A 26564-nucleotide genomic window follows, 5' to 3' on the forward strand; every position below is an offset into this window, starting at 1 on the left:
TTGATGCTCTGATGTTATGTCTGTGCACTGCTGTATATTCTGTTCTCCATGTTCCTGTGTGGAGGTCACTGTGTCTTTGTCTCTCTGTTTCCTCTTGTCTTTTGCTCTGCGCTTCTGCTCCTTCTTACATTTTTCATATTTTTATCTGACAAAGATGAAGTATGAAAGTTTGAAGATGCTGTGTCCTTTTTTTCTGTCTAACATACAAATGCCATAATTTGGACTTTCACCTGCTACATTCTGCTTTTTGTTTCTATTGTTTGTAACACGCCACCCTTCTCCTCCCACTTCCCCCAGGTTTTGGTCTGCTTTGGGTTGACTGGTCATTATGCTGATGCAGCTCTGTAGTATCAAGGTCAGTGCCCCCCTTGCCCGCCATCATGATCACCCACCACCATTTTCATTTGCCTGCCTACCAACATCCAGAGCTCAGTTTGTCTGCAGGAATATGGGATTCTGAAGGCTGGTGCCAATACAACACATATTGTTGTACAGTAAACAGTATATGTCCATTTTATTCTGTCATTCACTTTGTGTCTTTAAATGTGATCATGTTTTTGTCATGAACTGACTGCCTCATATCTTGCCTTAAACAAAGAACAGTATGCCAAATCAATAAAAAATCAATATATTTTGTATTTGTATTACCCCAGGCTGAATCAAAAATGATGTTTTCTACTAACATTCATATCACATGGTAAAACAAACAAGCGCATGAAAAATTGCAGCGTGCGTGGAGATAAATATTCTTCATCACACTTTTTGCACAAAGTGCTTCAGCATTTAGACCAATCCATCAAAGCTGGCTGAGTCGTGCCCTGAAGCTCCTCTCTAACTGGAGCATTCTCTGATCTGATCTGAGATCACAGGATGGAAAACTCTCGCTCATACTCGGACTTGCTGGTAATGATGCTATATCGTGCAGAAATCACGGCACTTGTGCTGAACAGACACTGAACTCTTAGCGGGTCAAGCCACACCTTTAAGCCCTCTTTGCAGTTGCTGAAAAGTTTAAAGGCTCCCTTTCATTACCAGCTTCCTTTCCTGAACTGAATCCGAGTTGCTGCAGTGTATTTTGAATAGGATTACAAACGAACTAACTGAACCACAGGGGAGTTCATTTATTTCCCTTTTCTTATACACTGTGGGGTATGAACTGAACTTTTGTTGCCAGTGGATACCAAGGGTGGATGCAATGACATCTATGACTTCTAGTAAGAGATTACAGCCATGCAAGAAGTCCTGACTCAACATAAGGGTGCTGTCTTATACTATATTATGTGGTGTCATGTTAAGGGTGTTTCTGCTATTTTGTCCACCCTACATTTTTAAATTCTAACAACATAACGTGCAAAGATGCAAGTCGATGTTCATACGGTTTCTAGCAGCCAGATAGCTGCTGAAGTTTGAATTGCTACATAATGGAATGCCGGTAGTTGGTGTCCATTCAAGGAATCAAGGTGCCAGACCCTGCCAGACCTAGCTAACAAGTTGGTGAACTTGTCAGTGACCAGAATCAAATAGCTGCCAGACACAGTCCTTGGAGAAGGGCTACACAGCTACTCTTGTTAGGCTTTGATTGGATGTTGATCTTTAGGGGCTAATTTCATCCCATGGGGAAAAGACAATTTCCATTATAACAATGAAAACTACTTCATGTAAAGAGGCTTAAACAGTAAATATGTGATGTTAAAAACATTTCATAAATTATGTTCTATGTTGAAGAAATTATGAGATGCCTTCTTAATCCAAAACAGCCACAGCAGAAAGATATCTTCAGTAAGTATGGACACATCCTCAGTCACCACTCCTGACCCAGGAACTACAAACAGTGTCCCAGATCTTACTGATCACACAAAGCCTTGGGCAAATTAACATCACGTAAACAGGTCAGGGATCTTCTGAGCCAGCCTTTCAAATGCCTTAAAAATACACATTTAAGAAAATCAATTTACAGTCTAAAAGAGCTAATGGATGTCTGCAGCAGAGGTACATAGTGATGTTTGTCAGTGCAAGAGATGACCCAAACAACAGGAAAAAGGCTTTAGGTTCCATCCCCAGCTACATATAGTACCTACTGCCCGTTCCACTGTAATGACCATGCAAATAGACCTTGACTCTCTTTTTAAAAAGCCACAAAATACACTTGGATAAGCTAAATTTGTGCTAACCTAAGTTAAAATCCCCATTTCCTCCCTCCTATGAACAGTCAGTGTCACTCTCATCACGACTGCTTCTCTAAAATGCCTTAATGATGGGCCCATTAAATAGCTTTTGAGGGAAATGGTCCATGAAGATGTCTTGATGCATGTATGTTCCTTTTGTGTTTGTACAGCCAGTGTTACTGTCTTAATGATTTCTCTGCCAGTTGGTGTGAAAATTTTGATCATTTTGACGAGATGCTATTTGTGACACCAGCTCTTAAAATGCCTTCTGTCATGCTTCTCAGATATGAATCTATGCAAGACCATCATAACTGTATTTTGTCATCATTTCGACTTTATTGTTAGCATTGCAACATCTTTATTTTATGTTGTTATTACGTTTTATAGCTTTTACCCTCAATGCATTAAATATGAGCAGTCATTGTGAATGAATGGACATGGTACTTCACTGTTATATTAGATGTGTCCATCAAAACCCAAGTACACAATGACAATGACAATGGTTGGCTGTTTTGTTAACACTAAAAACAAGACTGTAAATGTCACAGTAAAACATTATGTTGACATATTTCCTGTGCAGCTACAGAGAAGTTAAATTGAGAGTCTTTTCTAATATGTAAAACTTGTGCTATTCGCGTTTCAAATTGGTATAACCAGAAAAAAATATTAATCTGTACATCCTTGTGGCAGCACGGAATGACCTTATAGTCATTTAGCAGCATGCTTCTCAGCTGCTAGTTGCAGCTAATAAGTAAGTCGCTAAATCATTTAGATTCGTACTACTGGCTCATTGCTTCTCAGCCACAGAGTGAGAGAAAGACAACATGGACAAGTGTTACCCAACACAGGCCACTGTGCTTTTAGGTCAAATCTCAAACATGGATGAGAAAAAAAGTAGCCTTGAATTTAAAGCATCTTATAATTTTCAGTCCTTATATTATTAACAGATAATGACAAAACTGTTGTATCTTTTTACACAACCTCAGAGAAATCATGTAAACGTTTCATATCTTGGGAACATAATATTAGTTATTTGATCTTTTATTTCTATTATTTCCAAGATTAAATTGGATCTGATTACAAACCTGCCAAATGTCTCAATTTAATGCTAAGATAAACCATTTCCTTTTTAATGGTTTTAATGTTTATTGACAGCCAAGATAGCTCTGTTTAAACTTATATTTTAACATTGGTATAGCGAGGCATCAGGCAGCAGAAATAGAGAGTCTGACATATAAGTGAGTGGGAGAGAAGGTATATATTTCCTACAAAGACTGTAAACTACGAGCACTGAATTTCTGCTAGTAGAGGTAGCATTTCTATTTATACTACTGCTACTTAAATACCAGACTCACCACTCTGCTGACATTTGATTGCCGTATTTGAATTTCAGGGATTCTATTACAGGGATGGAAGATCCCAGAGCACTTCATACGTTATAAACTGATATTTTGGGGCCTCAAGTGAACCGAATAACTGGATTTCTCATTGGAAAAAGAAAAAATACTGCTGCAGTGTAGTCCAAGATCCAAGATCAACAGTGTAATATACTGTTTATTTTAACAACCAGCTCGAAAAAAGCTGTGTGGAGCTACAGTGGTCTAAAATAGTTTCTAACTTAATTGTCACAACATACAAGAAGAAAAATAATTAGAGAAGAAATGGAACAGAAGCACACAATTTGGGGCTTAATACTTCAATATTCTGTGTTCAGAACTGTGTTCAAAACTGCCTTTTTTTGTCTACATTTTTTTTGCTGTATATTTTGTCGTAGAACTTGTACCAGAATCGGTTCCTGGGCCTGGCTGCCATGGCCTCCCCTACCCGTAGCAGCCAGAACCGCCAGCGCTGTAAGGATGCGGTTCGTCACAGCTACGGCCCAGAGAGCTTCGCTGTCAATGGTCTGGACCAGGAGGCCTTCATGCTGGGGCTGTCACGGTCCACCAGCGACACTGATCTGGTCTCCCCTGATGCCCGCTCCACCCTCACCATCAGCTCGTCCCACTACACCATCGGCCAGTCTGAAGGCCTGGTGATCACATGGGACATCAAGGAGGAAGTGGATGCTGGAGACTGGATCGGAATGTATCAAGTTGGTGAGTGAGATGTGAGAAATAATGTGTTATCATTCAAACTATTGTTTGTAATGTGTATTATGTCATTTATAATGGCAATTAAAACCAAAACTATCTGCACGGCAGATACAATTTAAGATGTATGAAAAAAAATCTACATAATTTGGGTTTAATTGAGGCTATAACTCCAAAACACCAAGACAAATTCCTTGTATGTGTAAACCTACTTGGCAGTAAACTTGATTCTGATTACAGCCAGCCCTTGTATTTAGTCTGCGTGATACTGTAGATGTTGGATTCACAGGTTGTGGACAAGCAGACTGAGGCAGAGCTGCTCACACTGGTACAACTTGGCCAGCTGATGATTATCAGACTGACTTCAGCCTGTTGTTTGACAGACAGCTGTCTGCTTGTGCTGTCCGTTTTTCCTCACACATCCCCATCAGGCTGTGACTCACTCCAGCAAGCCTCTACTTATGCCAATGTGTAAAAAAAGCCAAAATTGTATTTATTTTTTTAACATTTCGAATGGTTTTCTGATCAATTGGTGCAAATGAATGATCAGAAAACCATTTATCTTTCCCACCTGTGTGTCAGACAGTTATGAGGCCCATCTCTAAGGCACAATAGCTTAGTATTTGTAGCGCCTCCTGCAGCGATCCAGCAGCATCATGACATTCACTGTCAGGTTTGTGTTTCTGATGGATATTGTCATAATCTGTATACCTCAGCATGTCACAATACCATTCATTTTGTGAAATGACTACTTCTTTGTCACATTAAGGTAAACATTTTTTATGATATGGCATACACCTAACTGGTGGAAATCAATGTGTTTTTTACATGGAGAATCAGTTGCAGTTATGTTACTGTGTTGTGTAATGGGAAATGGAAAATAAAAATGACTTATTCTCATAATTTGTCAGGGTTGAAGTGGCAGTGTGATTTCATTAGTTTTATCTCTGTTCCCAGATGAAGCTTTGTCTGAGAACTTTCTGGACTATAAGAATCGAGGCATCAACGGATCTCACAAGGGACAGATCGTTTGGAAAATTGACTCCAGCGCTAACTTCAGGGACTGTAAGTAGCTAAAATTCTCTCTTACTTTTCTTCACAAAAACTATTTCCCCCCTATGGGATTAGTGTCTTATTAAAATCAGCTCAAGAAACAGTTTGTATAGTTTTCTTTATAGTATCTCTCCAGCCAAGCTGCATATATTGTTTTATATGACTGTTTGCTTATTTCTGTTTGAACTGCTTGTTACCATTTTATTCAGGTTCAGTCACATGCAGCCTACCATATCATTTTATGATTTTTTTTGTTTTAAAATCAAACCATCTTTACATTATTCCCATAAATTACGGCCAAATTGTAAGTCATAATCTCGAAGATTTCCGTTTAAATAAATGTCTGTTAAGTCACTATCTATCACCGAATGAGGTAACACAATGGTGACTGAGCCTATGGCCCGCTGGTGAAAGCCTTTGCATTTGCAGAATCACAGACTGGGTGTAGGTGGCGACTTTCGCAATAAAAATCACAAGCGGCGCCCAGTTAGTGTTGCGTTTTCCATCACCCAGCAGTGGTTGGTCAGAGAGTGTAGGCGGAGCTAAGCGGCTGCTTTTCCTGGTCTCTGCAAGTGTTGCGAGTAAACAGTAATCTACTATGGCTGAACAAACAGAGAAAAAATCGATGACAACAGATACAACTTAAAAGTGAAAATCCAAAGAAAAAGAAACAAATTCAACGCTCAGATGAAGGCAAACAGTCTAAAAAGGAAAGCTTAGAAAGAGTTATAATCGGAGCCAACCGTGGACGTCACACATGCAACACTGTCTGGCTATCTGGGAAATGTGCTCCCGCAATTACCGTTTATCGCCATAGGTGCCGCCAAAGAGAACAAATCTGAGATCTTCGAGATTACGACTTTAAATGACTCTGCTAAAGATGTTGTAAATGTTGTAATCATGATATTAAACAACTTTATCTTGTATGGACACAGTGAAAAACAGAAACATGATGCAAAGCACAAGTGTGGTTCACCTTGTCTGGACTAAAGGAAAAAAACACATAATTGCTTTTTACTTATTATAGATTGCATTTACAATTTTGAGGTAGCAAGACCTCATATAGAATGCTAACAGGGTTACTGATTGAGCCTGTCTGAGTTAAAGCTTCCCTAGTGTCTTTAAACATACAATGGGACAAATGACTAACAATGTGAAATTAGGCTGTGTTGCACCCCCCCTCAGCTGCACAAGGCTGTTTGGCATGCTTGTCTTTGTTTTTCCAGGCCCTAAACATTGTTGCTTTGTTCAGGCAGCTTTACACTACCCACCAGCACCCACCAACAGCAGACAGGCAAAGTAAGAGACTAGCTGTGCATAATGGAGTAATATGCTGGATTTTGAGTTGCTGGGTTTTTAAAATGAAAATGAATGTTATTTTGCTAGAAATACAGACCGCTCTAAATGATGCTCTTTGTGTGCTGGATGTCTAAATAAGCAAATATTTGATTACGCATAGCCATTTCAATTTTATAAGATGATAATATGTCAATCTTGTGTTAACAGTGACAATAAATATATCAACAACTGCTGGTATAAGCTTTTATATCAACCCAAATATCAAATAGCTAGTATCACATATCCTGTGGTAGGTCCACTTTGCATTTGCACCACAATCGAACCAAAGCTGTCTCGGCCCTTTTTGTCCACATCAGAGTTTGACATATACCTCTTACACCAGCCCACTTAAACTGAACCAAACAGGCAAACACATAGAGCGGTAACAGACAGGTTCAGTGTGAAAGCACCCATAAGTCTCCACTGTATAAGTATATCAGATATAAGTGGTCCTAATGGCACTACATTCGCTACTGGTCTCAAGTTTTACAGCCAAGCCTGCGTTGTTTTTATACTCTCTCTCAAAGAACAAAGTGGATTAAGCCTATAAGCCCTGTAGCTGTATCAGCATGTGAGGTACAATTCTCTGGAAAAGAATTGGGGTTGCTTACAGAAGCACATCATCAGAGGGAGGGAGAGGGAGAGACTGTGTGCAGGGAGACAGTCACAAATGGTGCACCATCGCTGCGTTTAGGGACCTGGGGAATTGTGTTTATGTGTGAGAGACTATGTGGATTTACACAGGAAACAGAATAAATGAATGAGTGTAAAGTTGTCCAGGTGTTTCCATTTAGCAAAATCAGCCTATATTTCACAGGTGGTGTTTGTTTTCAGACTTCATGGTGGTTCAGGACTGAAGCGGTGTATATCTGTGTTTCCCACAGGATTTTGTGAGACTATGCTGGGTTTACTCCAAACTCTCTGTGGGGTCCCGGGGCACGCTCCCCCGTAACAAACTGTTGTACATTTTAAAGTTAAATGGAACAATCTGGTGCACTTTGAGACTGAAATTAAGAGGCTAGAAATGTGCGCTCTTGTAAACAAATTGGTTGTATAGATGTGATTAGTGATAACATAGCAAACCAGACAGAGTTCACAAATTATCAAAACACAAAATCAACCAATTCTAATAATTATCAATGATAACTTCTGCAGATAATTAGATAAATGTAATGATTTTTTTGTTACTTACTAGGGCTACACGATAGTTTAAAAAAGTGACATTGCGATAACTTTTTGTTTTGCGAGTTATGGCGATTTACAAAAATCTGGAAATTATACCAGATAAATGCAGTGTGTTTTTATGTCATGGTTCAGCGACTGTGACACCCCCATGAAAAAGTAGAGAGAGCACAGGTGGAGGGACACGTTTCTTTATAAAATAAATACAAACAGACTTGTGGGCTGCAGTTGCTTTACTTTATATACTTTATGCTTTAATATGTCATCTACCATTTCTAACAATGTTCAAATGTATGTTTAATCAGCGTGTCAGCCCAGTGGCGGTACATTTTGGAAACAAAATCTTGTAGCCCACTTCCTTTCGGCACACACATCCTTACGCTGTGTGTGAGCTGCAGTTATAGCTGCTAAAGTAAATACTCCACAGCAAGTCTGCTCCATTACCAGCCTGTATCTGTAGCCACAGCGCTAACGAGCACCAGGACACGGTGCTGCTGATAACGGCACGCACTCCAAAGCCGCCACGCGTAACTAAAAGCCTGCCTCAAAAGCAAGCCTGGTCATCCCGCTGACATTATTTGTGACAGCAGCAGTGTCGTGTGCATGTTTACAGTTGACAGACAGGTGACACACAGACTCTGCAGCGCAGCGGACAGTTCACTCTGTGATCTGATGAAGAGCTGCACTAATGTTGAGTCAGATGGACTTTTGTTGTAGATTAGTCATTGAAAACAAGGAAATGGCGAGTACTCTTTTGCACCGAGCAACAATAAAGTAGCAGCACAATCGCACGTCCTGCAATGTGACTATTGCACATGCACACTTTAGCACTGATGTCTAAAACCATTTTCAGTTCCTTATGAAACTGTGGCGAGACAAATTAGACTATGGCGGGACCACCTTTGTCTAGGTAATTATTGGGAAACACTGTATGTAAGAGTTCTATTAATGCTTTCCAGAATGTAAAAGCCTCTAAAACTGCATAAAAACATATAATATTCAAACTAATAAACAATATTGCTGCAATGGAGAGACCATATGTTTATCAACATATAACAAAACCACAATCTTTCCCTAACATTACATTAACATTTTTTCTAAATCTTGTGGCGGTGTGTATTGGCAAGAATCTGGTAATACAGTTCATCACATTACAGGGGTCACTATTAAATATAGTGTGATACATTGTGCTTATAATCCCTCCCTGGGATTTGTTTTGCATAAGTGTGCATCAGTGTTTATTCATTCAGATTATAATGCAGGCAGCAGTGAGGTTTGTAGCATGGTAAGGTTGCCCCGTGCTGCAGTTCTTACAATGATTATTACCTCTAATGATTGCAAGCAGCTTACTGCTAGCTGTTTTTTCTGTGTATATTTTTGTTGACTTTATTTTATCAGCAGCATGTAAAGTAATAGGATCCCTGTGTGTGTAACTACTCTCAGTGGTCTTCTAAGTACTTGTCTCCTTAAAAGGGTTCTTCAAGACTTTACTGTTTTCATAATGGGACTGTTATCAAACCACGCAGGGCTTTTTTGCCTCCTTCCGTTTGACCTGTAAATGTGACTGCAGACACTCTTGTGGACATTCAATTACTTGCACGGAGTGTTTCTGTGTGTGTCCCCCCCTGTGCTTGTCAAGCCATCACAGTGTGTCTGGCCAAACAAGCAGAAAAACATGGAGCTTTAGGATGACCTTAATCTCCCTGTGTCACCCAGGCCTTTTGCTTTTGTGCTCTACTTGCCTTATTTCTCAAAGACTACTGAGGCCCAGTAATGTTAAATATCACCTGTCAGCTGTCAGTAATAACTACACAAATGATTGAAACAAGTTACTAAATCTTTTTTTTAGCATATCTATTTAAAACCAAAAACATGTCGTGTTATTATTTCTCCATCATTTATGCATAATAATGCTTCATTTCTGTTTTATTCCTTCTGTGAATGATTCAAAAATCACTTCTGTCATCTGTCAGTGTTTGGTGTGAGTGTGTGTGAATGTGTGTGCTTGTTTGCTGGTGACTGTAAATGGTGCTGAAGATACTGTTTCACACCTAATTGATTATTACATACATTGGTGCACACAGCATACTTACAATACAATATGTTCCTTTTCCTTTTTACAAATCTCTACAAAAATGTGTGTATATATACACTTACTGGCCACTTCATTAGGTACACCTGAACAATCTAATGTAATCCAATACACAAGCTCAGCCATAAGATTTGCTTTTGTTGCCTGTGACGTACAGGCTTTTTTCTAAGCTGTCATAGAGGTGTTAATTCAATGATATTTCAGCATCAAGGTCATAACTGGTGGTGGTGTTGTACTGAGCTGCATTATAGTCAGAGGTGTTCCTAATACTCTGGCCCCCTCATGTATGTATCTAGGGAGGACACAAAAATAGAGATCTATAAGATCTATAACATCTCAATATACTTTAGTTCAGTACAACAGCACCTTTAACTATGGCCTCAGTAATAAACATCATTGAATTTACACACTTCCGACTCTCGACAAAACAAAAGTCAACAAAAACTAAACTTCATAAAAGCAGAATCCATGGCAGCATACATGGCAGATTTTTCAGGTGTACCTAATGTAGTGGCCGGTGAGTGCATTTATATAGTTATTTCTAATCTTAACAGTTTCTGCAAGAATCTCTAGGCCAGGAAAACGATTTTGTTATTGGAAGCGTTCTGGTGTGTAGTTGAAATAATTTTGACCAATCACGTTTCTGCATGAAGGAAAACAGCCCTTACTGAGAGCAAAAGTCATACCCACCCCCTGCTTGACAGCATTTAAGCTATTTACTAGCTTTTTTTTCTCAACTTATATGCAGAAATCTGTCTAAAGACTAGCTGTAATTGTCGTCTTTTGCTGTTAATCAATTGCATAGAATTATCGCGTATTTACGAGTCTTGACCTGGGTATCAATCCACACCCAAGAGGCTAAATCTTTGTCAGATGATGAATGATGGGTTCTGAGATTGAGTTATTCCCATCTCTTATCAATGCAGTTCAAATGGTCACACAGGACATCAAGCATGAAGTCATTGCTGGAGACTCATTCAGAATGTATAGAAATTAAACTATAAAACCACTAATACTGTTGTTAATACTGTAATTATCACCATCAATCATCAGATTAAGACTAAGTTTTAATATTGGTAAAAAATAAACTAATTGTTGTTTAATATTGTCTCCTGTTTCCCCTCAGCTGAGACTCAAGTCTGCTTCAGATACTACCACGGCGTCACTGGAGCACTGAGGGCAACCACACCCAGCGTAACCATCAAGAAGGGCTCTCCACCTGTGAGTCTCACCAAACCTTAAAACTTCATTAAGACAAATGGAGCTTTCTTATATTTGTGGGGCTTTATTGCTACAAACTGCACCTAAAGTAGCTACACTTCAGCTATAACTCTCATGATAATTGAACGCAGCTTTGCAAGCCACTGAAGATATTACAGTCACAGACATGTATAGAATTGACCATTCAGTAGAGTTTACAATTAGATTTGTCAGAAAAGAAATCTGCTCTTTAAGGGAACTTTCAAAGAATCTGAGCAGCAAGGATGTCTCGCTGAGAGCTAATCCCCTTTACTCTTATGATACAGCATCAGATATTCAGGAATAATGGACATAGAGCTTAGCAAGATAACAAAACTACAGCTTTAGTGACATGAGGAGAAGGTTGGGGTGGTGGATGGAGCTGCAGGAGGAGTCAGCGCTGGCATTAGAGAATCAGCAAAGTTATTGCGTAAGGAGCTGGCTACAGTTTATCAGGACACAATCATTGTCTAACTATAGGGTAACGGCCCACACCTCCTTAAAGACATTCAGAGCGATTGTACTCAGTTGTTCACATGAAAGTTGACCGAAGTAGCTGAGAAGAGATTGAAAAAAGAGAGCTGCGAGAGAAGTTCAGAATGTCAGATAGGTGGTTGTTTAGAAAGTTTAGAAAGTTGCCTGAGAAATATCACACAGGTGTAAATGGGTTCTCACCTGTCAAGACACGTAAAGGTTCCCATCAGTTGAGTTTTAATTGACCTTTAGGGACTTTTAACTCCATGTGACACTTTGTGCCTATGTTGTTATACAGAGTGGTTTGGTGGTAAATGGAATTTCTTTCATGGTGATTACACTATTGCCAAAATGTTTTTGTTACACTAGATAATTCAGAGAACACCATGTTTGCATTGGGTTAATTGTTCCTATGAAACTAACGCATGGTTACATACTGCTAGAGATACATGATAGTAATTAAAATGAGCTGGCCATTAGGAACAGATCAAATGTGAGTGTCAGTGTGATTAATTTGCTTAAGTTGGTTTACAGGGAGAGTTAGCACTGCTAACAAGTGAGGTAAACAACCTTTTACATAAAAATTACAGTGTGGTGTATGTGCCAAATGAGGGCTGTTTTGGGTTTGGTCACAACCATAACAGATGTCTGTGGGATGTCTCCATCCACGTTGGATGAAACCATAATTCCCACTGGTAAAATTGTAGAAGTCCCCATTAATTGTTAATCCCGCCTATGATCATGATGAATTAAATTGGTGGAAAAACAAAGAGAATTTAAAATAATTATTTTAAAACAGACATATAGAAGATATTTTCCAATGTCTTTGGGGGAGCACGATCAATTAGTAATGTAACCCCCTAGCTCTGGAAGGCAAAGAAAGGAAGTCAGTGTTTTTAATTGCATTGTCTGTACTTGTTCTAGCTGTGATGAGGACTTTGGAATTCCAGCTTTAGAGAAAACTTGTAAATGTCCAAAGAGATGTCGGAAAATCTGCTGCATAGAGGTCTTTGAGGACTTTCTAGTGCAGTTAGTTTGGCTGGAACTCAAAAAATAATATCATTCAAAACAGAAAAAAAAAATGCCCCCATAAATGTATGTTTTGTCATATAAAATGCAAATGTAGACCAAGTAACATGCTCAGAATGATTCATTTAATCACATTTTTTAAAGCACCTTTTTTTAGGCAATTGCAATTCAAAGTGTTTATCAGATGAAATACAAGAAGATAATATGAAGTAGGGCTGCAACAACTAATCGATTAAATCGATTATTAAAGTAGTTAGCAACGAATTTCATCATAGATTAATTGGGTCTATGTTATGATGCACGGCATGCACTGTGAAAACGTCACTGGGTGCAGCCAGCCAATGCCGTGGCTTGTGTAGCTCACGTGATGAATTACAGGAAGTTACAACATCTCTGGTCTCCTTTGGGATAAAAATGAATTATTTTTCAATGAGAAGTATCCGTTTGTTGTGCAATGCTGCATATGCAATGCCTCCGGTAGATTAGTGTCCGTTTACATGGACAAACGCATGATTAAGGTTTCTAATGTTCATTTAAAAACAAACGTAACAGACTGAAATGCCGTCTATTTTCAATACATATTGGTTAGTTACATTTCCCTATTATACTCAGCTCATGGCTGCATCCCCAATGTCCTTTTAACTGTAGTGGTCTTGTCTGTACTTTCCTTTTACAGAAGCAATTATTAAGTAAGTCAAGTCAAGTCAAATCATTATTAGGAAAATTATTATTAAGATATTAATTGAGTTACATTATGGATATGCTGTGTTAACATTGAATTGTATAAGAACACAAGATATCATTTTTGTGTTTTGAATACGATCCTGGAAATAAAATTATTATTATTTTTGTTTTTATCTGATGATTAATCAATTAATCGAAGTAATAATCGACAGATTACTCGATTATCAAAATAGTTGTTAGTTGCAGCCCTATATGAAAGTAAAATAAAGAAATATAAGCGTAATGCACAAAAGAAATACAAATTATGAAAATAATATTTTAAGAGGTTGTGAAACATAAATGCAACAAAAAAGGATTTGTGATATCAAATCATTCTGTAAAAAATGGAAAGGAAATAAATGATGTCTGTGAAAACATGCTCATCAAAAGCCAAGCAGGAGTGAGTAAAATCTATGATGAAATGTGTAAACACTTTCACCTGCCACAAAAGTTCCCTTTGCATCTTTTACTATTTCCTTACAGCACATAAGGTAACTATTTAATAAGATACAGTCGCTCACAATTTGTTCAGGCCATTGATAATCATACACTATTAATCCACAATTATTATTTTCTGTGAGAAATACCAGACTTTCTCATTCAGGTCTGGTGACCTGTGCATGGCTTTTGAGCTGTAGATGCAGTATGCAGCATGCGTCCTATGGTCTCTTTAATTTGTTACTCCATAATGCTGCCAGATATAGCCTGGCCATTGCACAACCAGGGTTGCCAGTAGAAATTGGATAGTGATCACAAGAAATATTGCCAAATGAAAATCTTTGGATGAGCCGTAATACTACATATAACTCATCAGCATTTCAATATTGTCATTGCCCTTCGAAAGTCTTTATCAGTCAGGGCCTCTTATCAAGAGGGTGTCCAGCTTGGCGATTGGATTTCAATGTTTGCCTTCCCATTCTGCTGCTGTCGGCCTCTGGAAATGCTGATGGACCCAGAACATGATCTGTACTTGCTTCCTGAGGACAAAGGAATAAAAATAACCGCCATAGGAAGGGAGACAGGGAGGGAGGGACTAGTAGAGATAGCAGGAAATTGTCCAGTCCAGGTAAGCCATTCAGGTTTTTGGAGGCGAGGGGAAGGAAAGCACCAGGTCAGACTGCTGGAGGCCGATAAAGCCGCGGGAGAATGAGGTGGAGAAGATAAGAGTAGAGGAGATGGACAGTCAAGGCGGTAATGGAGGGAGATATGCCTGCTTTGCCTGTTGTTTACTGTAGCCGGTAAAACCTGTCAGAGGCTGCAGAGAGAAGACAACATTTGATTTTGTATGTGGGTGATGGACGGCATGTGTCTCCAGCTGGGACTGCTGTCTCCCAGTCATCCTGAGAGAAGGAGCGGGTGGAGGACGAGGCTCAGCTGGATAGCCCGGGTAACCATAAATATTCACTCTGTACATGTCTTTGCCATTCCTTTTGACAACTCATGGGTTGTCTGCCTCATACTGCATCTTCTTGCCACATATTGAGAGATAAATACGCCAGATTGCATGGGCCACAAAGCCTCAATTTTATGTTAGTAAATCAGTCAATATTCAGAATCTCATTACAGTCTAGTTGAACTTGTGAAGCTTAACAGCCTAGTGTGTTAAAACACAGTAGGCTGTAACTTAAAAAGGATGTTATGCTTATGATAAACTGGTGTTGTGTCTGAGTTATTCTGTTATACATTGCTAGTATGGATTAATTGATTCAAACAAAAAACTGATTAAGAAAATTAAAAGAATAATTGAATACTTTGCAAAATTTGAAGCTTGTTTACTCGCAACACTTGCAGAGACCGGAAAAACAGACGCTTTACACAGAAGTGTGTTTGTTGCGTTAGCTCCGCCTACCCTCTCTGGCAGACCCACCACTGCTGGGTGATGGAAAATGCATCACTAACTGGGCGCCGCTTGTGATTTTCTGTGAAAGCTGCCACCGACACCCAGTCCCAGGCTTTCATCAGTGGGACATAGGCTCAATCGCGATAGTGTTACCTCATTCGGCGATAGATAGTGACTTAACAGACATTAAGTTAAATGAAAATCTTAGAGATTATTACTTTAAGGTTAACTTGTTGTGTTTAATTTGTTTAAGCTTTACACATTAAAAAAGGAAGACATCTTTATTTGCATAGCACTTTCTAAAACAGTTAAAAATGCTTCACACATACCGGTTTCAGAAGCTGCTTCAAACAGATGGCTAAATCTGATAGATTGGTTAATGTGATTCCAGACAGTCGGAGCAAATTAACAGTTTGAGATCCTAGATCCAGAAAGAAACAGAAAGTAGCTCACATGTGTTCACTTTTGCTTGACATATAACAGCTGTGTGTAGTGATTGACCCAGGGTCTTGTCATGAGTGAGGTTGCAAGGTTTTGCCTTTACAGAGATCTATACAAACACTTTAAAACATATGTATGTATCCATTATTAATATGTATAAATAATCATAAAAGTTTTTGCACACAGAGTCAGAAACCCATTTTTGGTATTTTACTTTGTTGTCTTCTAAGTAACAAAGATGAATCATTGTTCCTGTCACTCACCTCTGTCTGATGACGTTTGTTGTTTCAGGTTATGTTATTCTGGGATGATGATTCAGATATTTCCTAAAATACAATGTGTCATATGTAGGCTGATCTCATCCCTGTCTGTTTATCTAATAGTCTCATTATACAGTCACAGATTTCATTGGTGAAACAGCGATAGTCCTGACATCATAATTTCCAAAAAATCAATACAACTAGAAAGTTATCCTCTGTCACATGATATCACGTCTTATGTGAAAAAAAAGAAACAAAAATGCAAATCTAATCAATCTGCTTTGTTTGGTGCAAATCTTTTGTACTTACATTTGATCTTGAAGTTTGGATTTCTAAGGGTTAGGACACTTCTGCAGTTCTTTGATACATTGATTTAGATGTACTGTAACAGTGATAATATTATATTATTATAAAGTAGGTTGACCTTCTAGATGATAAATGCTCAATATCCTGATTTCAAACTTTGCCTCAAATTTAGAACTACTTTCTGGTTGTTGGTCTATTTGACAGCATACAGAAACAGGCAGATGACTATAGAGAGTGCATCTGCTGCAAGTCCCCTTCATAGCTGTGGGAAAGAAAATATTTCATCGCGCTCCAATGTCTTTGTGTTTTGTCAAGGTGCCTTCTTGTCACTTTCATCTGCTAGAAAATAGAAAATGTTGAAAAACTGCTGTTTGGTTGAATGCACTGTCAACAGGCAACGTTCTCATAAGCGACTGAACAGAAAAAATTCAACTTTGATAAGATGAGTGTGGATATAGGCAATAAGACGTGAGACATCAGCAGGAAGATTGGATAAACTGTGATTCTGACAGTCAATGATTTCACCAGACATACTCTAGAAGCTTAAGCTTTGCAAGGCTTGGTTTTGTTTACTTAAATGATAGTCTTACTGGTTGATTTGATAAAATACATGTAAATATAAAAGTATTTCTTGACAGGCCATTCAGTGGGATCATTTCTCCAAGAAAACCAGAGGAAGCAGAAGGGACATACATGTAGACCTTTCCCAGTGTGCTGGACATAGGGTGCTGAAATAATCCCTTGACATGCTGAAATGATTTATAGCTAACTCCAGGCGTTGCATAAGCCTCTCAGCTCTTAGTTACATTATGTTGCGCCAATTGCTTCCCCACTGATTGTGCTGATTTTGGGCTGGTTTTTAGAGTATGACGCGTTGTGCTCTGTCTCTATTGCAAACTGATCGGCATAAAGTTGACAAACCTCCCCTACCAAACTTCATCTCAAAACAAAGCTGACATAACGTCCTCTACACTTCGCTGTGTCTCTTTCTAACCACTCTAACTGAGTTAGATCCCTCGCCCTCTCAGTCTTGTACACTTTAAAATATCTTACACACACACTACCAAAGAGGTTGAAGCAGTGGTGTATCTGACCTGTAATCGGATGTGGATCCACTTTGTGAATGTTGGCTGTCTCTTTCAGGCTTGTCATGGTTGGGAGGATGGGTTCTTTTCTTGTGTGAAATCTCTCTCCTCTTACATCATTTAGAATTCCTGCAGCACTTAAAGGATGCACATGAATTGTACATACTGTTCCTTTAAGGCGCCTGAGCATTTGGTCTTTCTCTACCCGCTGCAGGAGGACAGTCGATTATATAAAGAGTGTTGCAGATGGATAAGGTTGTCATTTGGTTTATCTGTGAGATTAGAATCTTTGAGGAGACCTGCGCTGGCACTTTTCTCTCTGACTCTACTCAGCAAGGCAGATAAGAATCTCATTAAATGAATTGGGTTCAAACATCTGTCATTTCCTTTATCTTGTTGTTTCCACTGCCAGTTTGGTTTTTTGTTCCCAGTCAGTTGCGTAAGCATTCAGAGCTCATACAGAATTTTGTGAGGAAATACTGCAGCATTTTGGAAGACTGTCACGCTGGCTGTTAATATGTTTCTACATTGCCTTCATGTGTCACACTGCTTCTACTTTTAAAGTTTCGTGTCTAAGATGCCACTACAGTAGTAGTTATTAAAAATATGTAATAACTTTGTCAATTTTTTTATGTACAATGAAATAATACTGCATCAAAAATCTTTTCATTTCATATTCTGTTTTTCTATTCAAGAGTTTTGAGTATCAAGTACCTTTGGATAATATTTTCCAGTGTCCACATCTGAGTTTGTTAGTGTACTCACATTGGACAATTAACCATGACAACAAGGGAATGTCTTGGTTTTGCAGCTACTTGGTTATAAACCAATGTCTTCAATAACGAGAAACTTTGACTTGATGATGGTGCTAGTGAAAAAATGTAATCCTGAGGGGAACGTCTATGTATTTACCAAATTTGATTGCAATCCATCTTCTAGTTGCTTAGGCATTTCAGCCAGAACTAAAACGATTAACTTCATAGTGGCACCTGTGTCCGTTCGCACTTGAAGCTGTTTGTTGGCACATACTGACGTTGAGCCCTCCTGTCTAGATCCCCGCTTGTGCTTTATTAACTTTCAGATGTAAGTCGCTTTGGAAAAAGCGTCTGCTGAATGAAATTGTAACATTGTGAAGCAAGATGTCAGGTCACCAAAGGCAGGGAATTACTCATCGGGGCACCAAACATATCTCTCCAAATTCAATCGCAATGGATCCTGTAATGGTCAAAACAACTAGAGAGGTACTATACTACAAATATCACTGGTATTGTAGTACTGTATACCTTAATGCCTTATATCAGTATTGGGACGCTCCTTATTTTTCTGATGATGGCAGATTTTTCTGCACTGACTACACGCATCAATCTTGTTTTTCTTTGCTTGCCATGCTTGAGGGATGGCCTCAGGAATAGCAATGCCTGTCAGTAAGTTGGCACGCAAGACAAAAAATCTGAACAAGTATTGGTTGGATTTTTAAGAAATTTGATACAGTTGTTCACATTCCCCTCAGGATGATCTATAACGACTTCTTAGTTTTCCTCCATCAGGTCCACATTTAAAACTCTCCCACTTTTTTAATTCACTGGGCAACACTCTTGAAATTTTCATCATATATACTTAAAGTGGATTGGATAGTTTGGTGTACGTCCAAATAACTGCAAGACTGTCTTTCCAATCTGTGTCAACTCTACTTTGTGTTTACTGCCAATTAACATGGTAACATGCTTAAAGTGAATGTAAATGAATTTAACTATGTTTTAAATCAGGTCACCATGTTTATTCCATGTTATTTAAAAGTCATTGATGCTGATGTTGTTTTTAGTAATGCCAATTTAGACCTTTCCTCCAACACCATCTTAAAGACTAGTGCTTTCAAAATTGGCAGAAAATGAAGTTCGATAAGTCCTTCTAAAAACACATAGGTTCCAACTATTCAAATGTCTATTTTTGCTCAACATGTCCACAAAAGGGCATACCAATACAACGAGAGACAAACTGATTACAAATATATATATTTAAACATAAACATGCCTTTTAAAGACAAACATAGGCATCCTACACTTTGCAAAATAAACAAATTCACTTTCAGCGCTCCGAGCGAGCTGTGCTGCGACAGGTATATTTATTTAAACAAACATGTCTTTTAAAAAAAATCAATGTACCTAATACCTTTCTATTATGTTGGGGGTGAGAATATCTCGCTTTCTCCAGCTGGGCTAGGATTTGAATTTGCCGCCATCATTACCGTACGCCACACTGTTGTTTCATTAGTTCATTTCAGCTAGACTTAAGTTAATTAGTAACTATAAAGTGACCGGTGCATTCAAAGATGCTCCGTAACCAAGCGGGTGCACGTGAGGACAAACAAGAACCAAGCTAGAACACGCGAGTGCTCACGGGACAGCTGTCGCATCGAATATTAATTTAAATAATCAAATACTCTTTTTTTAATGCAATTCGGTTATATATTTGAATTTAGAACATTCGTTGACAGCCCTACTAACGACATTCAATTGCAGTTACAGCCTTAGGACTGGTAAAACTCCAAGAATACTGGTCTTGTTTTAGATACTTCTTGAAAGGTACTAATAGAGGTTCAAATTCAGAAGAAAGATTTGTGAAACTCAATATTTTGTCCCTGCGAGTTTAATAATTCACTAGGTAACCTCAAAATGTTGGCAAGCACATCTCATTTTTCGCTTGCTCATATTTGGCTGACTTTAGTATTGAAGGTACATCAAGCAAAACCTTTCTACTGTATCGGTGCAGATGACACAACACAGCAGTGTTTACACTCTTTCCCACTTCCTCCTCTTTCCATCAGCTCTTCTGTTTCTCCCCTCATCCCCCATGTCCCTCCTCTTCCTGGCTGTAGAATCAATGTCAGGATAATGAAGACAGAGTATTGATTGCAGGACGCTTTCAAGCCGACTGAAAATGGAGCTTCAGAAAAGGCTGTGTTCAAATGAGCTTTTGTCCCAACATAAAAATACATTGTGTTTTGGAGAGATAACAAAGCAGCTTAAACATTGTCTTTTTTAAACTCAAATATCAATCAGAAATGTATTTGTGTTCTATTAAATTGATTGTTTTTTTTAAATTCAGTTTTACCTTTTTCTTTATTGTATTCTGTTATTTATTTCGTGTTTATTGTTACTAGGCTGCACTGACCTATGTTCCTCATGGGCATCATTAAAATTTCATCTTACAGATAAGGAAGGAAAATGCTGGTGTAGAAGGGGAGTAAGGATGAGTTAGTTTTCATGTTCCTTTCATTTAATGACTGTTCCTAACTCTTGGTGTCTCTTTGTGTCCTCAGGTATTAAAGCCAGTGGTTAGCCCTGAAGTGAACCATGGACTGGGCAACAGGAGACTCATTAACTTTTCCCTGTCAGGTAGGATATCAACATCTGTCTTTATCCTTCCATCCAATCCTGTATTTGTTGACTATGACACTCAAAGCACTTTGATCAATGCATTCACACACTTTGTCCTCGTCTGACCCTTCCCTCGACCTGCAGCTCTCTTTGTCAATGTCTGTTGTTTTAGTGTTGTCTCTTTAAAAGCAGTGGTGCCCTTAAAATCAATGACAGCTGTCTTTTTTTGTCCTCTTAACCGGGGGGGGTTTAAAGTCTGACACTGTGTGCCTCCCATTAGACAAAAACACAAGAATTAGTGAGAGTTAGTGTTTTACCCTATTATGTTAACATTTTGCCAAATTAGAATTAAGCTCAATTAGCTAGCTAAAGGAAGCTATTAGCAGCTCTAATTTGAAATGTACCCATGGATGTACAGTAAACTATCACTGGAAGCCATGTTGTTTTCAGTGAAGTTTTGTAGTTATAAGAATTGTCTTCTTTCTGTCATATCTCCAGAGAGTGTAAGACACACTGATTCTAAAAATGTAGGCACAGTGTCTGTGTTCAGAAGAAGCAGCATTATTTCATGATTCCCTCTATTAGCTGTCTGTCAATCTGCCAATCTGCAGTCAGTAACAATAAGTTATTTACTGTTGGTTTTAGAATAATGGCAAGCTCCTGTCCCTTTAACCTCACGTTGTATTATCATCCAACAACTCTCTCATCCAACTATCACCTTTGAAAGAGCTAGATACATCTGCAAATGCTGTATGATGCAGTGTGGAAAATCTAAATGTGAATGCTGGATACTGGAGGTAGGTGTCGACTTTCGCAGAAAAAATCACAAGCAGTGCCCAGTTAGTGACGTGTTTTCCATCACCCAGCAGTGGTTGGTCTGCCAGAGAGGGTAGGCGGAGCTAAGCGGCTGGTTTGCTGGTCTCCGCAAGTGTTGCAAGTAAACAGTGGCTGAACAAACAGAGAAAAGATTAATGCCTACAGATAGAACTTAAAAAAATAAGTGAATATCCAAAGAAAAAGAGACAAATTTGAAGAAGGAAAACGACTGTCAGTGAGGAAAATCAAGAGTTACAAGGGAGCCAACTGTAGACGTCTGGTTATCTGGGATGTATGCACCCGCAATTACCTTTTATAGCCATAAGGTGCCACCAAATAGAACGAAACTGAGAACTTCGAGATTGTATCTTTAAGTTGCTTTTTACGTGATCCTGTTGATTAGTCCTTTGTGATGTATTTAGAAAGAGAAATTTACAAACCCAGTATACTGACAGGGGGCCAAAAACAAGAGTCACTTCCGGGTAGACAAAAGGCGGAGATAACCTTACAGTCTTTGGAGATAACTCTTTATAAATCAGTGACCTTTCTGTTTGCATTTTTAACTAAAAATTTTAAAGATATACAGATTAAAGCTGCTGTAAGTAACTTTCTGTTTGTTTGTTTCGTTTTGGCAACCTCTTATCTCTTTACTGATTTTGTCCTGCACATGCTTAAGTGGTGTCTTTTAACAAAATCTCATCCTGCTCTCTTTAACAGTGCATCACTCACTTAAAATTTTTGCCGTGGATAATGTAAACAAAGGCCGCGTACAGTTAATCGCTTCGCCTGACACCTACCCCATCAACAATTTCAGGCATTAAAAATAACTATATAGAAATAATCAATTACTCTGACAGTCACTACGATACTGACCTGGTGTAATACTTTTAAATCACAGGTAATGAAATAACTTAAGTATCTCTGTTTAATCTCATGCTTACCTTAACTTGAAAACAAGGCCTTGTCTTGCTAGCCTAATTCTTGACGGAACAAAAGTTAACCTAGCTTCTTAGCTTCTAACTTAGTCCCTTTTTAGACTGTCAAGCTGTCTTGCTGTCTTGAAGAGTGCTTCTCCTTGCAGATGGAAATCGTCAACCCTTACCCCATAACCAAGAAGACATATCCATTTGTCTTTGGACCTTTTGTACTGCATTTAATCTTATGTATGTTACACACGTGTTTTTGGGGGGGGGGGGGTGCATTTTACCTTTTTTGGATAGTGAAAGCTGTATCTGTAGAGAGACAGGAAATGCAGGGAAGAGAGAGTGGATGACATTCACCAACAGGTTGAGGGATGGGATCAAACCTATGGTCACTGCGGTGAAGCTTTGAAGCCAACGGCCACGCCAGCTGCTTCTTTGCTGCTTTATTTTTTACTATTTTCTGCCCCATTATCAAACAGGTTATCATTGACTTTTTAATTACATATTTTTCTCTCAGTCTCTAACCATTGATAAGATTAAATAAGAAAAGATAAGACAGACTTTATTGCTCCCCCATTGGGGGAAATGGGGGACAGCTCAAAGTAAAGACAGGGTAAAACAAGTGATGAATAAAAAAGACAAGGCAAAAAGACAATAATAATATAATACTGATAATAAATACATACACTCTGTTCACCTTTCACTTATTGTGGATGGTTAAGATTTTGTACAAAAAATTGCACCAAGTCAAAAACTCACACGGTGTGTATCATGGTGATATGGTTGATGATAAGTAAAGTGACCTACCGTATTGCAGAATAAATAACAATTGCACATGAGAAGTAATTGCACAGAAATAACTGCACGGTATGGATGAGGTAATAAAAAATGCCGAAGTATATGTACCAAAGTATGATATTATACTATAATAATATGTTACAGTAGATATGCATAGATATAAAAACAGTGCAAAGTAGCTGCCAGGTAGTGACTGGTGGATGAGTTACAGAGTATTGTGAGCCGACTGTGATACTGATGTTATAAAGTCTAACTGCAGATGGGAGGAATGACCTGCGATAGCGCTCCTTCTTGCAAGGTGGGTGTCTCAGTCTGCTGCTGAAGGAGCTGCCTAAGGCCCCCACAGTCTCATACAGGGGGTGAGAGGGGTGGTCCACTGTAACTGGTTGCCACTCACATGGTGCCATCTTGTATTTTTGGATCCATGAGACTCTCTTTTTTTTCTCTGTCAAACTTGAAGTGTAGTGCAGTACAATCTGTGATGTGTGATAAAAGTGAAACAACCAATTTTGACTGCATTAAACAACAATCCTTGGTTAGAATCTGCACCAGAAATTTACAATTACTATTACAAAAGAACACAAACATTTTTGTGTAATTTCAGTTCTCACATATCGCTCTGCCTCTTGGGTTTCATCACTTACAGACCTCCAGGCACTTGGTTTGAAGAAGGGGATGTTCTTCAATCCCGACCCCTACCTGAAGCTCTCCATCCAGCCTGGAAAGCACAGCATCTTCCCCTCGCTGCCACACCACGGCCAGGAGAAACGCTCCGGGGTGGTCTGCAATACTGTCAACCCACAATGGAGCTCGGAGGTACAGGCACACAGACGAAAAACACACTCTCACGCGTACGCTCACTCACAGCAGTTAGATAGATTTCTGTACTTTATTTAGACATGAAATAGTTTCAACTTATTATCCTTATGTATCTTGCGTCATTTTTGTCCTCGGCTGTGTTTAGCTTTAAGTCAACTGCTTTTATTGAGCTAGTGGAGAAGAATTTCACCTTGAACAGAGAGTCGTTTCAAGTAGAAAAAATTAAGCTTAGGATCTAGTTGTGATGGAAGATGGATGAAAGAAACATGATAAGCATGCTGTATGTTCTCTACTTTGAATACAAGGATTGTCTCGGAATTTAAAAGGAGATTGATAGCAGACACTATGGAGTACATTTTTAATGCTTTGAAGTTTTTCGTTTTTGGCAAAAATGTTTATTAGTTTTTGTCACATTTTTGTCATTTGATAAGTGTTATTGTTGTATATTGTTAGGTCATAAAAGCTCTCTGAGGCGACCTCTCTCGCCATTTTTGATGTGTAAAGTTACATAGGTTACAGGTGTTCTCATGTAACTCAAGGTCAACAGAAAAGACATCTTTACCTGTATATACACGACCAGTGAAAAGTTTGGACACACTTTCCCATTCACTTGTATGAGAAAATCTGTCCAAACTTTTGACTGGTAGTGTAAGTCTGTAATAGTACTCACACACAGTGTTCATATCACTTTGGTCTGCAGTAACACAACAGGCTTGTTCATCTCAGTGACTGTCTGGTGTTTCACTTGAGGACGAGAAGCTTAGACAATGCTTAAACACAGAACCAATCATGGTGTGTTTATTTGGGATTTTAATGTTTGATGAAGGGGTACATTTTGGTATAAAATTTTCGTGTGCATGGATGGAAAGCAAACAGTGGTTCTTTACAATATAATAGATTTTTTGTCCACGATTATTTGTCCTAATATCGGCTTGTCATTTAAAAGTTTTTCAAGGACAAAAACTTCGCTGAAATTCATACATTTCTAACATAACTCCGGCACAGCAGATTGCACAGCAAACAAAGGGGATGATTGGCTTCTCCTTTGGTTTCAGCTGTAGAGTAAGACGATCAATGTAATCCATGAAAATCACGTTTGCTTTGTGGAAAACAAGATCAGCCAATTGATTTTCTCATTTAGAGACTTTTTCTTGGAAAACCAGACATTTCTGGAATGTTCATTACCAATCAATCCTGTTATGGATTCAGCAGATTAGTGTTAATAGCAAATTAGTTTAAAGTAATATTAACATTCTACGTACTGCAGTATATGGTAGAATTACTTAACAAAATAATTATGCATATCATAAAAGCTTTCCAAATGACTGACATCAGTCTGTTTTTACTGATTTTCAACTAGACTTCTATCAACACTTATCCTGTGTATTTAGCCACAGAAGTACATTTTTCACTAGTTTGAAGAGAACTATGAACATAGCTCTGAAAATAATATGGTAACCATGCACCATTGTAAAGTAGCACTGTAAAAAAGACTGCAGTCAAAAACTCTGTTTCTGTGATCTCTGTTCATAGTTCTGGCCATCAGCATCAGTTGTGTGTGATATTTGCAAGTCTCAGATTGGTTGTTCAACATTCAGAAGAAAACAAACTTACAAGACACTAAAGGAACTTGATGTTGATAAATAGTAATAAATGAAAGAGAAAAGTAGTGCTGGGCCTAGACCAACTTTTACAGACCATGTTTTAAAGTTGGCATGAAATCAGGAGGTCTTTGCAAGTGTTTTAGTATTTTAGCATTAGCCTTTTATCTCAATCATTTAGTGAGGTGGTCATAAAACTCCTCGCTGTCTTAAGGTAGTATTTTTCATGTTTTGATGTTCCAATAAAAATCAAAGATGTCTTTGCCCATTCAAGTGAAGTTCAACAATGTGATCTTTGTCAGCAGTATGTGCGTTCTCTCCAGTACCAAACAGGAAAGCGCAAACTGGGCTAATAGCTAATATTAGGGCCTCAATCCCTGCAGAGAATGCAAACGAACGACACAGAAGCAATAGCAAGAATAGCTTAGAGTGTAAGTACTCAACTTTCTTCTCCTTTCAAGTTTAACAATAATTTCAATTACTGTTTATATTAAAGAGATAATATCATAGAGATAGAGATAACATCATCATTATAACAGCTTATTCCTTCCTATTTTTCAGCTGACATTTTAGATGCTTTCACCTCTTATATTCAACCTCGACTGCAGGGCTTAAACTCAATACTGCATTTTTAAATTGCTGTCATATATTACACTTCAACACACTCACACTTTGACTCTAGTGAGTGCTTCAAAGTCCTCTGAATGCTGACCTCCTTTAGTGACCATAGTGAGACATTTAAATGTGTTTAATATTCAGTATATGGGGTCAGGCATGATTACAATGATGCTAATTTTGGTTGGATGACAGCCATGGTCAGCCTTCCTGTGGGCATTGTTATAATGATTAATCTATTCCTGTGATTTATTATAATGGCCTGTACTCCGGTGTCAGTACCACTTTATTTCAATCA

The 26564-nt window shown here is 38.5% G+C and overlaps 1 protein-coding gene across 1 annotated transcript in view; it reads left to right on the plus strand.

The window, feature by feature from the left end:
• The first annotated feature begins 305 nt into the window (after positions 1-305).
• The window catches only part of LOC138595732 (E3 ubiquitin-protein ligase HECW1), a 64710-nt gene continuing 38451 nt past the window's right edge, over positions 306-26564 (plus strand). The window contains exons 1-6 of the mRNA XM_069667123.1: positions 306-355; positions 3940-4261; positions 5213-5320; positions 11047-11141; positions 20637-20712; positions 23878-24047. Coding sequence (XP_069523224.1) covers positions 329-355; positions 3940-4261; positions 5213-5320; positions 11047-11141; positions 20637-20712; positions 23878-24047 — 798 coding nt within the window. The 5' untranslated portion in view covers positions 306-328. The remainder of the gene's footprint in view (positions 356-3939; positions 4262-5212; positions 5321-11046; positions 11142-20636; positions 20713-23877; positions 24048-26564) is intronic.

The sequence above is a fragment of the Semicossyphus pulcher genome, unplaced genomic scaffold (assembly GCF_022749685.1).
Source record: "Semicossyphus pulcher isolate SPU_LCO1_2020_fin unplaced genomic scaffold, fSemPul1.0.p SCAF_18, whole genome shotgun sequence".
Classification (NCBI taxonomy): domain Eukaryota; kingdom Metazoa; phylum Chordata; class Actinopteri; order Labriformes; family Labridae; genus Semicossyphus; species Semicossyphus pulcher.